The sequence below is a fragment of the Cornus florida genome, unplaced genomic scaffold (assembly GCF_030987335.1).
Source record: "Cornus florida cultivar Cherokee Brave unplaced genomic scaffold, ASM3098733v1 CherokeeBrave_3.0.0_Hap2_Chr02, whole genome shotgun sequence".
Lineage (NCBI taxonomy): Eukaryota > Viridiplantae > Streptophyta > Magnoliopsida > Cornales > Cornaceae > Cornus > Cornus florida.
This window is the reverse complement of record NW_026775572.1, coordinates 62,994,093-63,007,607: the sequence shown is the minus strand read 5'-3', so window position 1 is coordinate 63,007,607 and position 13,515 is coordinate 62,994,093. Positions and strand designations below refer to the sequence as shown.

General features: G+C 28.9%; 1 protein-coding gene across 1 annotated transcript; it reads left to right on the top strand.

Moving 5' to 3' along the window:
* Positions 1-401: 401 nt before the first annotated feature.
* On the top strand, positions 402-2,018 carry LOC132295139 (uncharacterized protein At3g28850-like). The gene has a single exon (XM_059793261.1). The coding sequence runs from the start codon at positions 792-794 to the stop codon at positions 1,605-1,607; it is 816 nt and encodes a 271-aa protein (XP_059649244.1). The 5' UTR covers positions 402-791; the 3' UTR covers positions 1,608-2,018.
* The last annotated feature ends 11,497 nt before the right edge of the window (positions 2,019-13,515 follow it).

The following is a 13,515-nucleotide window of genomic DNA, read 5'->3' as shown; positions in this document are numbered from 1 at the left end:
TTTTTAAAATTTGACGTTTTGACGTATCCGTGTCGTGTCCTATTCGTATCCTGTATCCGCGTCCATGCTGCATAGCTTCTCTTTAAATATTGTGTTTTTTTTTTAAAAAAAAACAAAAAAAAAAAATGTATATATATATATATATATATATATATATGTTGATCTCTTGCACATGCAGTGTGTGTGCCCACATAGTACTACAACTGTAACAATAAAGAATAAAGTCAACAAACTAAAATAAATAAACACAAAAACAGCGCTGAGGTTTTCAATAAATTTATCAATTTTGATCTATTTAAAGCATGCGCAAAAAGCGTGAGTGGTATTTGTTATTATTATTATATTCTCAATATATTATTTTATATATATATATATATCCGCTCATCCACCACGTCCTTTGTTTTGAATCAACACTCGGCCTCCGCAACTGACCTCAGCTCACAGATCATTTTCTCTCTTTTTTTCTCTCAATATATACACACACATATATCTATATATACATACACAAATACATACATTCATTCTCTCTCTAAAAATCAAATTACTTTCAATCTACGCTTTCAAAAAAGTAAAGCAACTCCTCCACATTTCGTCCCCAAAAGCATCCATCATCTCCACCTACCTTCCAAAATCCACCGCCCACCCACTTTTCTCCATTTCCATCGCCACCACTTCCACCACCGTCAACCACCGCTAACCGCAAAGCCCTAACCGTCAAAATCATCTCGATTGTTTTTTACCCTTGAAGATTAAAAAAAAAGAGGGGTTGAATTCTCCATTTCTCTGAAACAATGGCTGGTTTAGAAGAGAAATTCGAGTTATCTGAAAACCCCAAATCCTCCATCTTCAATCGGTCCCTAACCATGCAATCCACCAGAAAACCCTACCTGTACTCGACCCTCGAACGCACCGGATCGATCAAGCAATTGTACAATTCGCCGTTCGGATCGGTCTTCTCTGCTGGGAATTCAATCAAGGGAAAGGTAAAAAAGCTCTGCAGCATATTCGAATCCACCAAATCCCCAACATCAGTTCTGGACGAATCGCAATCGCAATTACAATCGCCAACCAAATTGAAACCCACCAAATCGATCGAAACCGATTCTAGGGTTTCTTCGTTCACGACCAACCCTCTGATTCGATTGCCGGGTACTGAAGATCGAATTGTCGTCTATTTCACCAGTTTGAGGGGAATTCGGAGGACGTACGAGGATTGCTGTGCTGTGAGGATGATATTGAGGGGATTTAGGGTTTTCGTCGATGACCGCGACATTTCCATGGATTCAGCTTACAGGAAAGAGTTGCAGAGTGTTCTGGGCGAAAAGAATGTTACTTTGCCACAAGTGTTCGTCCGAGGGAAGTACATTGGAGGTGCTGATGTGGTCAAACAGCTTCATGAGGTTGGTGAATTGGCCAAAATTCTCGGTGGCCTTCCCATTCGAGCACTAGGGTTTGTCTGCGAGGGCTGTGGGGATGCCAGGTTCATTCCGTGCTCGAATTGCAGTGGAAGCAGAAAGGTTTATGACGAAGATGAAGACCAGCTGAAGAGATGCCTGGAGTGCAACGAAAACGGGTTGATCCGGTGTCCAACTTGCTGTTGTTCTTGAGTTTTTTTTATTCGGTGCGTATATCTTCTTGAATATCACTATGAATGATGTACATATAAGTATGGTTTGGGTTCTAAACTTTGCATGGATTTCATGGTTTGCCTAAATTGTTGTGACTCGAGAAGTTATTTGATCTTCTCTTTCAACAACATTATGACATAAAACAGTGTGGGTGTGGGTGTGTTTTGCTTGTAAGCGTTATGCCTCTTAATTTTCGTGGGATTGTAAATTTGCTTCTATACATATATACATGTAGAAGTATCTTATCATGATGATGGTGTATTACTTGCCACCCATGATTGATGCATGTGATTTGCAACTTGTGGTGGAGCTTATTAAATAATGTAACTCGTAATACAATAAGTGACAGTGTATATATTTTTTACTGTCATACATTATTGAGTTGCTCAACTTTGTCTTTGTTGTTTTTGTTGTAATGTGTTCATGTGGTTTCTTTTACTGGACATGAATTTTTTATGCTGGCCTCCCTCAAATGATATTTGAGGGGAAAGTTTCCATAAGGGCAGCAAAAATATGTACAGAGTTGGTTTATATATAAGTATATCTGCATTTTCAAATTCCTAAAGTTGAAATTCTAATTATTTTTGTCCAAATGATAAATTTATTGGATTTGATACTCTTCCCATGATTGACGCATGTGATTTGCAACTTGTGGTGGAGCTTATTAAATAATGTAAATAATGTAACTCGTAATACAATAAGTGACCGTGTATATATTTTTTTACTGTCATACATTATTGAGTTGCTCAACTTTGTCTTTTGTTGTTTTTGTTGTAATGCCATTGTTCATGTGGTTTCTTTTACTGGACATGAATTTTTTTATGCTGGCCTCTATCAAATGATATTTGAGGGGAAAGTTTCCATAAGGGCAGCAAAAATATGTACAGAGTTGGTTTATATATAAGTATATCTGCATTTTAAAATTCCTAAAGTTGAAATTCTAATTATTTTTGTCCAAATGATAAATTTATTGGATTTGAAACTCGTCATATTTTATTTTCATGCATCCCTTGAGTAGGTAAAGGGATGAATATTCAAGTCTGTCGTGCACTGAAGTTCGAGTATAAGGACATTTCTCCCATACTAAAAGATGATTTCGTTTCAATGTGCACAATGAGAATGGCATCATTTCTTACCTGATGGTATCAATATCCAATAGCCAATGACAAAATCCACCAAATAAACCATCATGTCTTGAGTCTCAACTCCCAAGTCTACTCCATTAACCCTAATAAATCGAAACTTTCAAATATTACATTTGATCATACTGCGCATTGTGCTTTCTGTAAAAATAAAAACATACTTACTTGAAATCATGAAGATAATTAACTACAAAATCCTTTAATAACTATCAACCCTTTCATTTTGTTAATCGTCTAGATTAACTATTAGTTTTCTTAGTCGTTTCATCACTCTTGATCTTGTCCATATTACAAAGAAAGGTAGAATTTTTACTTGCTTATTGTTGCTTTGTTCTTCAACCTTGTGCTTTCAATCGAAATTGCATTTACAACTTATGAAATTTTAAAGATGCCCCAATACTAATCTTTAGTCTGCAGTTCTTGTTACACGTGCTCTTTCTCCTCTCTTTCTCTCTTTGAGAACCTTCGTCAGTCTGGTAATCCTCTCTTTCCTTGTTCTCCATGACTCACTTTTTGGCTGCTCTCTATTTGAGAAAGAATGACAATCTTTAAGAAGGTAGAGTAAAAAATCTAATTGTCAATTGATTTATGATTATTTGTTTGATCGATCTCTTTCTTTTCTTTATTTCATGTTTTTTATAGTTCAATTGTTAATACATTGTTTTAGAATAAAATATGTTAACTCTTTGGCTGAATGATATTTCTATTCATTTGGAATTGAGTAACTTTACTGCCTTGTATTGTTACCTATATTTGATTGATGTGTTTTATATTGTTAGACAATTATTATTATTATTAATATTTTTTATTCCATTGCTTCGTATTATTCTAGTAAATGTTATGGTGCAAATTGATTCTATATGGGATTGCTAGTTTAAGTTGATAGAGCTATATGCTATTTCGTTCTGAAGTAAATTAATTATATAAATACATCTCCATATAGTCACGGAGAAATATTTCAAAAGAAACTTAGACGTCTCACACCTCTTATAGAGAAAAACAATGATTATTTAAAGCTAAGTCGTATAGAAACTAGCTTGTTGGATCTTTCTCTGTGAAGCACTACGAACCTGAATTTTGGATTACTTGTATTTTTATTTTATATTTATTATTTATATATTTATTATTTTGTTATTGTCTGGAATTGTGATTATTTGAAATTGTGATTACATCATTGTCATTATTGTTCTCTAACCCATTTTAAAAACTTTGTTTGGAAAAGAAACATATAATTTTAGTACTTAGACTTGCAATCAAAAGATTAGGGAACCCTAGTTCTAATAAAAACGTCTATTCACATTTACTGAAGAATGTAACTGGTAATGCAGGTACTGCAATGTATTTCCCAAATATTATTGAAGGGAATGATTAATGCACTTCTTTTTGTTTTTTCTTAAACTAAATGACAAAAATGCCCCTTAAACTTTAATTTCAGAAATTGAATTAAAAACATTAATGTCATTTCAGATTAAAGGTGGAGGTTATTTATACCTCCCATATTAAATTACCCATCTTTTATGTTTTGCTGTTTGAATTGTCAACCTTGGTGCTATTGCTGATATGTTTTCTTCATGGGTTTGGGTGCTATATATATATATATGTATATATATATTTAGCAACTGTGCTAGCCTCTGTAAAATCATTCGAGGGAACACTTTCATAAAGCAAAACTGCGGAACACTGGGTGCATAAGTATTTCCTCTTTTTAGTTTGTATTGTTTTTCTGCAATTTCAAATTTTAATCATTAAATTTCTAGTAATGGTAAATGTGATGTCTGAATTTTGTTTCAGCTCGGGTCGAATTTTCGACCAGTTTTCTCTTTGGAATCTTGGTTCCTGTTTAGGCTCTCTTGTAGTCCAATATATAAAGGGCATTAGGTGTTTGAAGTGGGTCACAAAAGAACACCGAGAACCAAATGAGAGAGAGAGTCCTAGGTTTTGAGGGAAACTTAATAGTCTCGTGATTTTTTGTCATATGCTTTATAAAAATTGGGTTTATTCATTTACACCCCCTGCTGTTCGGTTCATCAATACTTCAAGGAGTAAATCTTTGTACGTTGCGTGTTTACTTTTCCGTCGTGATGTGATTCTTAATTATGTTTTTTGTTTAACGTAATTGTTGGTAACAGTAAATTTACTATATTCAATACTTTCATTTTTGGTTTCCACGCATATCTTGAGTAAATAAAAAGGAAAAATTGGAGGAAGGTGGAATTATGCGGTCATTTTACACTCAGATATTCGAAAATGTCTCTTTAAAATGGGTGTTTGTAAACTGTTTACACTAGCATTGAATTTCATTTCGTTGTGCATTTTATTTTCATACCCAAATGGCATTTTGTGTGATATTATCAATTTGCCTAAACTTAATTGCTCCAAAATTAAGGAAGATCTTCACGTGATAGCCCACTTGGTACAAAGTTACAAACCCATCTCCTCAAATGGGACGTTGGGAATTCTTGAGGACGTTGGGAATTCGAGTTTCGGCAGAGGGATGTGTGTGAGTTTGCTTTACTTTTTTTTTTTTTAAAAAAAATTTTTATTCCAAACGTAAAGCCTACTGTTCTCCCTCTCTCCACAAAGATATCTCTCCAACTATTGACAATAATCTCCGTGATGACATGGGACGTCACATATATGTGCCAACAACCTTCGTTGGAGGGATGCCACATGTTACCTTGTTAGTTTACTAAATGCTCGGTGAATGGTTTGCAATTTCAGTTTAAAAAGATGAACTATTTCTAAATCTGAAACCGAAGAACCACTAGTATGTGAAGTTAATCGGGATTTATAGCTGTAGTAGACCCTTAAAATTTACCTGAGTCAATATTAGTGTGTAGTTAATCGGGATTTATAGCTGTAGTAGACCCTTAAAATTTACCTGAGTCAATATTAGTGTGTGTACTATATGAATTTTCTGAACTTCACTTCTGTATTGGTCTTGGATACAATTTCTTCTTTGTCGCTCTTCCAAGAGTGACGAGTCAAGAAAACACGATAGCTTTTATTCTTGAACCACTTGGACCCATATTTTCGCTCTATTACTTATATGAAAATAGTGAAAAAAATTAGATTCAATTATCAACTGCCGCTGTTGAAAATAAGATTGACTATGGATTTGACCCATAGCACATAGTTTCATAAAACCACATGATTTGCCCTTATTATGTGATTTAATGGTGATTATATATATATATATATCCCGAGGCGTGTATCAAATTTCTTAACTTACACATGTTGTAGAATAATGACAACTTTATTGTTGAGCACTAATTTGTAATTTACAATTCGAAATGTTGATCAGTCCATGTTTCGAAAATGATGAACCACAAGTATGTGAAATGTAATTGAAAATTTTGTGCCAAAGCACCTGAATGAATCATCATCAATAAGCCTCTCAAAGTGTAATTTGATCTAAGGAAGTTTTGAATTTTTGCTGTTTGAGAATGAGAATGAAAAATAAAAAAGAGAGGGAATGAGAACTTGTTCTTATTTGATTTTGGGAAAGTACCGAGTATAGCCCGAAATGCCAAAAGGAAGTTTGGCCATATAAAATAGTGCACAATCAATTTTTTAATTAGTTTGTAAAAGTATATTTTTAGGACATTATCCTAGTCGATTGAGCGTCCAACTCTATGAGCTAGTATGTTCCATGTTTAAGTTTGCCCTCCCATAACAATTTCTAAGGTTTGTTGAAGTTTTTATATATTTTTTGTTTTATTTTGGTTGTGTTTGGCTTCCAAAAATATATACTTATATTTTAGTAAAAGTTAAAACTTTTTTGAAAATGGAACTTTTTTTTTTCCTTTGCCCAATCAGGCCAAGCCCTTGTTTTGATCAACCAAAATCTCTCTCCCATGGTAGCTATGCTTACATGGGATAAAATAATATTTAGGGACGGCAATGGGCAGGAATCCCATTCCCCATTCTCATCTTCGGGGAACAGATTCATAATATATACAATGTAAGAATAATTTAATAAATTTATAATTTAATAAATTTATAGTATATTTGGGACGGTGCGGGCCCGCTGAGGTGGGAATTTTTACCATTCCGAATAATATTCATTCACACTTATTTGGAAGTTATGTACAAAATTTACCAAAATTCAAGCAAAAAAGAAAAAAAAGAAAAAAGAAAAAAAATGGAGAATACAAATTTCTAAAGCCATATTTAAATTATATATGGAGGAAGCGCATGATCGACAAGATAAATGTAGATAGGGCCTACGGAAGATTGAGTGGCAAGTATCATCATCCGAGTGGTTTGGTAGTTTATAATGTTCGGAAGTCTTGCACGCTTCCCCTCCCTTCTTACCATCAACCCCTAATATTCTTACCATGAAAAAAAAGAAAGAGAGAGAAAACGGACATGAAGTGGGCACACCAATGTTGGCGGGTGTGAATAGGCACTGCAAGTTACATATTACACAATCTCACATTATCTAGATAAGTTCTTATATATGATGGTGTTATCTTTAAATGGTACGGATGGGATGTGGGTGGGTATGAATAGGCACTAACCCAACCAAGGGCGGATCCAAAAATTGTTAACGGGATGGACTAATATTTTTTGAGTGAATTAATACTAGTAATATTTTATTTTATTTTTTGGATTTGGCTAAAATTACCAATAGAAAAAAATAATAATAAATAAAATAAAATAATGTATCCGCCTTGAACCGAACTATCACACTGAGCGAGTTATAAATTGCACAATCTCACATCGCCTGACACAATGTATATGCTTTATTATCTTAAGACTTGCACATGAAAATTGCAACTAGTCTTAAATTAAAATAAATAAATGTTTTTTACTGGTGGTCTATATAGTTTTTATTTTTTATTTTATTACTTCTATTTTTTCCCACTAACCAGATGGAGTTTTGATTGATGTTGAAAAAATTGATTTGATTTTATGTACTGCAGGTGTTTCAGCTTCTCCATTAATTGGACGTTTTGCGGTTGTCTTGTGTAGTTAGACTTCTATTGTTGTTCTCTCGTTGCTAAATCTCTTCTTTAAATCAAAATCAAAATAATATAAAATGGATAACGAGATTGAAGGTTCCAATAAAGTGTAGAATCACGTTAGCACAATTATTGACATAGCTCTAAATTGTATTTTAAAATGTGGAACTACGATCCGGTGTTGCCGGTTCCCTTCTTGTTTTCTATGAGTTATGATGTACTGCACTCCTATAGTATATATGTGGACGTATATGTATAGATTTGTTAAAGGTTGCAACTTGTAATCTTTAGGTCTCTTATATGTTTCTAGTGTTGTTTTTAATGTGATAATAATCCCTTTGATGATTTTTCAATTTGAAATGATGCGAATATGTGTTAGCTTTGATTTAATTGGAAGGAAATGGGTGTGATTGGGATTTGAATACAAACTAATGTGTTTTTAGTGTACATGAATTGAATGGAATGCCACTGAGAATGGAATGAGAATGATCATTCTAGTGTTACTATAAAAAAATATTTATTAATTGATATAAAAAAAATTTAATTCAAGTTATAAATTACTTAATAAAATTTAAATCTATATTTAGTATGCAACTGAGAATGATCATTCTAGTGTTACTATAAAAAAATATTTATTAATTAATATAAAAAAAATTTAATTCAAATTATAAATTACTTAATAAAATTTAAATCTATATTTATACTATTATTAAATATAAAAAAAGTTTCAATATTCCTGTACGCTTTATAATCCAATTTTACGGCTACTACCAATTCTACGTCTACTTTCTCCCTTGTAGCCAGTTCCTAGTCAAACTCTCAAGCAACGGGCTTAGGGGTGAGCAAAAAATCCGCCAATTCGAACCCGATCCGTTCCGATCTAATCCGATCTGCATGGATTGGATCGGATCGGATTACCAGACCCACGGATCGGTGACGGATTTTAAAAAATTGAATCCATAGTTCATGGATCGGATCACGGATTAGGCTGTCAAAAATCCGATCTGATCCGTGAATCCGATCCGTGGCGATCCGTGGCTATCCGTGGGTAATCCGTAAAATATATATATATATATATATAATATTAATATATAACAACTCTGTGGCAATCCGTGTGCCATATACTGTTTTTTATTATTATTATTTTTTGATAACTAATTAAGTATTATACATATTAGTATATTACACACTGATATAAAACATATTAGTATTTTTTTTGGTAACTAATTAAGTGTTTTTTCGGATAATTTGGATAACTATTGTCCTTTTGGTTATGCAATATTTTACAGTTTGATTATTCTTGTTATTATGCATTTAAATTGGGTTAATCTATATTCTATTATACACTTTTGTAATTGGATATGAAATTGGTAAAAAATTAAAAATAGATTAATTTGGATAATTCAGTCCGCGGTTTGGATCTGATCCGATCCGTGAACTAACGGATTGGTGACGGATTCAAAATTTCTAATCCGTTGTGAGCGGATCGGATTAGAATTGATGCCTAATCCGATCCGATCCGATCCGTGACCACCCCTAAACGGGCTATGTAACTTGGAGATGTTAACTAACTTCAAGGTAAAAAGGAAGATTAAAAACTCATTTTTTGAATTCATTTTGCTGAAGCCGCAAATGGTACTTCCACCAACCGGCTTTCCATCTCAAAAATTACCTAATAAAATTAATCACTACTTTCAAATTACCTAATAAAATTTAAATCACAAATTACCTGATAAATCTATTTTTTATAAAACTCCAACACAAAATATAAAAAAATATTTATTAATTAATATAAAAAGATTTTCTATAAAATTCTAAAAATTACCTAATAAAATTCAAATTACTAATTATCTAATAAATCAATTTTCTTATTACATAATAAATCTATTTTCTATAAAACACTAACACAAAATATAAAAAAATCTATACTATTATTAAAAAAAACTCTAAAAATAACCTAATAAAATTCAAATTACCTATTTATTTATTTGTTTCTAAAAAAAGTCTATACTCTCCCAATATATATATATATATATGTCTTGCTCATGCATTGTTTTATTATTAATCTTATGTCTTGCTCATACATTGTTTTATTATTATTATTTTTTCATAATCCATGTTTTTTAGTCCTGATTGTTTTTCCCAGTACTCTATATATTGCTACATCTTATGTATACAAAAATAAAAAAACCTAATCAATTAAAATACCAATTAAAATTAAATACGTAATTGTTTAATTGAAATTAATCAAGATGTTTCAAATCAGTAAATAAATTGCTAATTAAAATTAAATAGGTAATTTTTTAATTGAAATTCAATAAAGATGTTTCAAATCATATTGAAATTCAATTAAGATGTTTCAAATATGAAATTCAATCAACATGCTTCAAATCATTTATTGAAATTCAATCAAGATGTTTCAAATCATTTATAGATAAAATAATAAAATACTTTACAAAACAATAAAATAATTTACCAATTAAAATAAATCAACTAATTGTTTAATTGAAATCAAATCAAGATATTTCAAATCATTAAATAAATTATCAATTAAAATTAAATAGTTAATTGTTTAATTAAAATTCAATTAAGATGTTTCAAAAAATTTATAGATAAAATAATAAAATAATTTACCAAATAATAAAATAAGTTACAAATTAAAACAAATCAGGTAATTGTTTAATTGAAATCCAATCAAGATGTTTCAAATCATTAAATAAATTATCAATTAAAATTAAATATGTAATTGTTTAATTGAAATTCAATCATGATGTTTCAAATTATTTATAGATAAAATGATAAAATAATTTACCAAATACTAAAATAAGTTATCAATTAAAACAAATCATGTAATTGTTTAATTGAAATTCAATCAAGATGTTTAAATCATTAAATAAATTACCAATTAAAATTAAATAGGTAATTGTTTAATTGAAATTCAATCAAGATGTTTCAAATCATTTATAGATAAAATAATTTACCAAATAATAAAATAAGTTACCCAATAAAATAAATCAGCTAATTGTTTAATTAAAATTAAATAAATTACCAATTAAAATTAAATAGGTAATTGTTTAATTAAAATTCAATCCAGATGTTTTAAATTATTAAATAAATTACTAATTAAAATTAAATAGGTAATTATTTAATTAAAATTCAAACAAGATGTTTCAAATCATTTATAGATAAAATAATAAAATAATAAAATAAGTTACCAATTAAAATAAATTAGATAATTGTTTAATTGAAATTAAATCAAAATGTTTCAATTCCTTAAATAAATTACCAATTAAAATTAAATAGGTAATTGTTTATTTGAAATTCAATCAAAACATTTATAGATAAAATAATAAAATAATTTACCAAATAATAAAATAAGTTATAAGTTAAAACAAATTAAATTGTTGAATTAAAATTCAATCAAGATGTTTCAAATCATTAAATAAATTACAAATTAAAATTAAATAAGTAATTGTTTAATTGAAATTCAGCAAAGATGCTTGAAATCATTGATAGATAAAATAATAAAAGAATTTACCAAATAATAAAATACGTTACCAATTAAAATAAATCATATAAGTTATCAACTAAAATAAAAAAGTTACCTATTAAAATAAAATAGGTAATTATATAGTAAAATAAATGATCAATTAAAATTTAATAGGTAATTGTTTAATTAAAATTCAATTAAGATGTTTCAAATCATTAAATAAATTACCAATTAAAATTAAATATGTAATTATTTAATTAAAATTCAATCAAGAAGTTTCAAATCATTTATAGATAAAATAATAAAATAATTTATCAAATAATAAAATAAATTACCAATTAAAATCAAATAGGAAATTATTTAATTGAAATTCAATCAAGATGTTTCAAATCATTAAATAAATTACCAATTAAAATTAAATAGGCAATTGTTTAATTAAAATTCAATATAGATGTTTCAAATTATTTATAGACAAAGTAATAAAACAATTTACCAAATAATAAAATTAGTATTTCAGTATTTATTTATTAATACAAAAAATATTTATTAATTGATACAAAAAAAGTTTTTAAAAGATTTTCTATAAAACTCTAACACAAATTACCTATTTATCTATTTATTATGACCTTTTTAATAAAAGAAAATTTAATTAGATAAGAATTATTAATATAAAAAATATCTATTAATTGATATAAAAAATAGAATAATTTTTGTAAAATTGTTCCACAAATTACCTTTTATTAGGAGTTTTCTAATAAAAGGAAATCTAATTAGACAAGGATATATTTAAAGAAAATAAAATAATTTCTATAAAACTTTATCACAAATTACCTATTTTATTTTCAATAAAACTCTATCACATTAGAAAACGATATATTTAAAGAGTTTTCTATAAAACTCTAACAGAAATTACCTATTTATCAGATTAGTTTTTAATAAAAGAAAATCTAATTAAACAAAAATTATTAATATAAAAAATATTTTTTATATAATTACCTTTTATATTCAGTTTTTTTAATAAAAAGAAATCTAATTAGACAGGATATATTTAAAGAAAATAAATAATTTCTATAAAATTTTGCCACAAATTCTATCTCATTAGACCACGATATATTTAAAGAGTTTCTATAAAACTCTAACACAAATTAGCTAAACTCTCCACAAATTACTTATTTTATTTTCTTTAAAACTCTATCACATGTAACACGTATTTATCTATTTATTATGAGTTTTTTATTTTTTTTTTTATTTTTTATTTTAATAAAAGTAAATCTAATTAGACAAGGATATATTTAAAGAAAATAAAATAATTTCTATAAAACTCTATTACAAATTACCTATTTTATTTTCTATAAAACTTTATAACATTAGACAAGGATATATTTAAAGAAAATATATAATAATATAATAATACATATAAATAAAATATAAAATATAAATAATATTTAAGGACAAGTGGCCGTAATGCACAGCCCCTCAAACCTCGCATCATTCCCCCAATGAAATACCCCCATTAATGTCTTCTATAGGTCAATCTTGTTTAGGGTTTATTCATTAAGTTAGAAACTGTTCTCCAGATTTCACTGTGCAATCAACCCATCCACCATTTACCAAATCAAATAATGGGTAAAAAGTCGTAAGGCAGAGGAAAAGCCAGGGGAGATGGAAATTGTAATACTCCTAATTTTAAAAGGATAGTCTCGGCATTTTAATTATTGTCTTATTGCATTTTTGTGTGACTATTTGTTTAATTGTTTAATTATTTTAATTAGTTATTTGATTTAATTGTTTAATTATGTATTTAAATTGCATTAATTGATTTCTTGTTTTCTTTAATTAAATTGTTTGATTTAATTGTCTTTTGTATTTTCTTTAATTGGATTAATTTAGTATTATTAATTTTAATGTGTAAATTAGTTTAATTAAATGTTTTAATTAGATTAAATTTGTGTAATGTATTAAATTAGTAATAGTTATAGTGTTAAGCAGTAGGGTTTATTTTCGTTTAGAAGTCACGTACTTGGAGCCGACATAGATTAACTTGGGTTTTGTTCTATAGGCTGACTCGGATGTAATTAGGGTTCTATCTCTAATCATAAAGGGACTAGGGTTTTATTTAAGCTTATATATATATAGAGCAACCCGTCTCTAGGTTAGAGAAAAACCCTATTCACGTATCTAGCATATTAAGAGAAAACAGAGTAAGGTTGTGAGGAAAAATAGAGAGTTTATAGTCGAGGTTTCGGCTGAGGATTAACGGACGGACGTAGGAGAAGGGAAGGTTGAGC

What these genes read in the sequence shown, in the direction of transcription:
- LOC132295139 (XM_059793261.1), top strand. Translation starts at nt 792, where the DNA reads ATGGCTGGTTTAGAAGAGAAATTCGAGTTATCTGAAAACCCCAAATCC.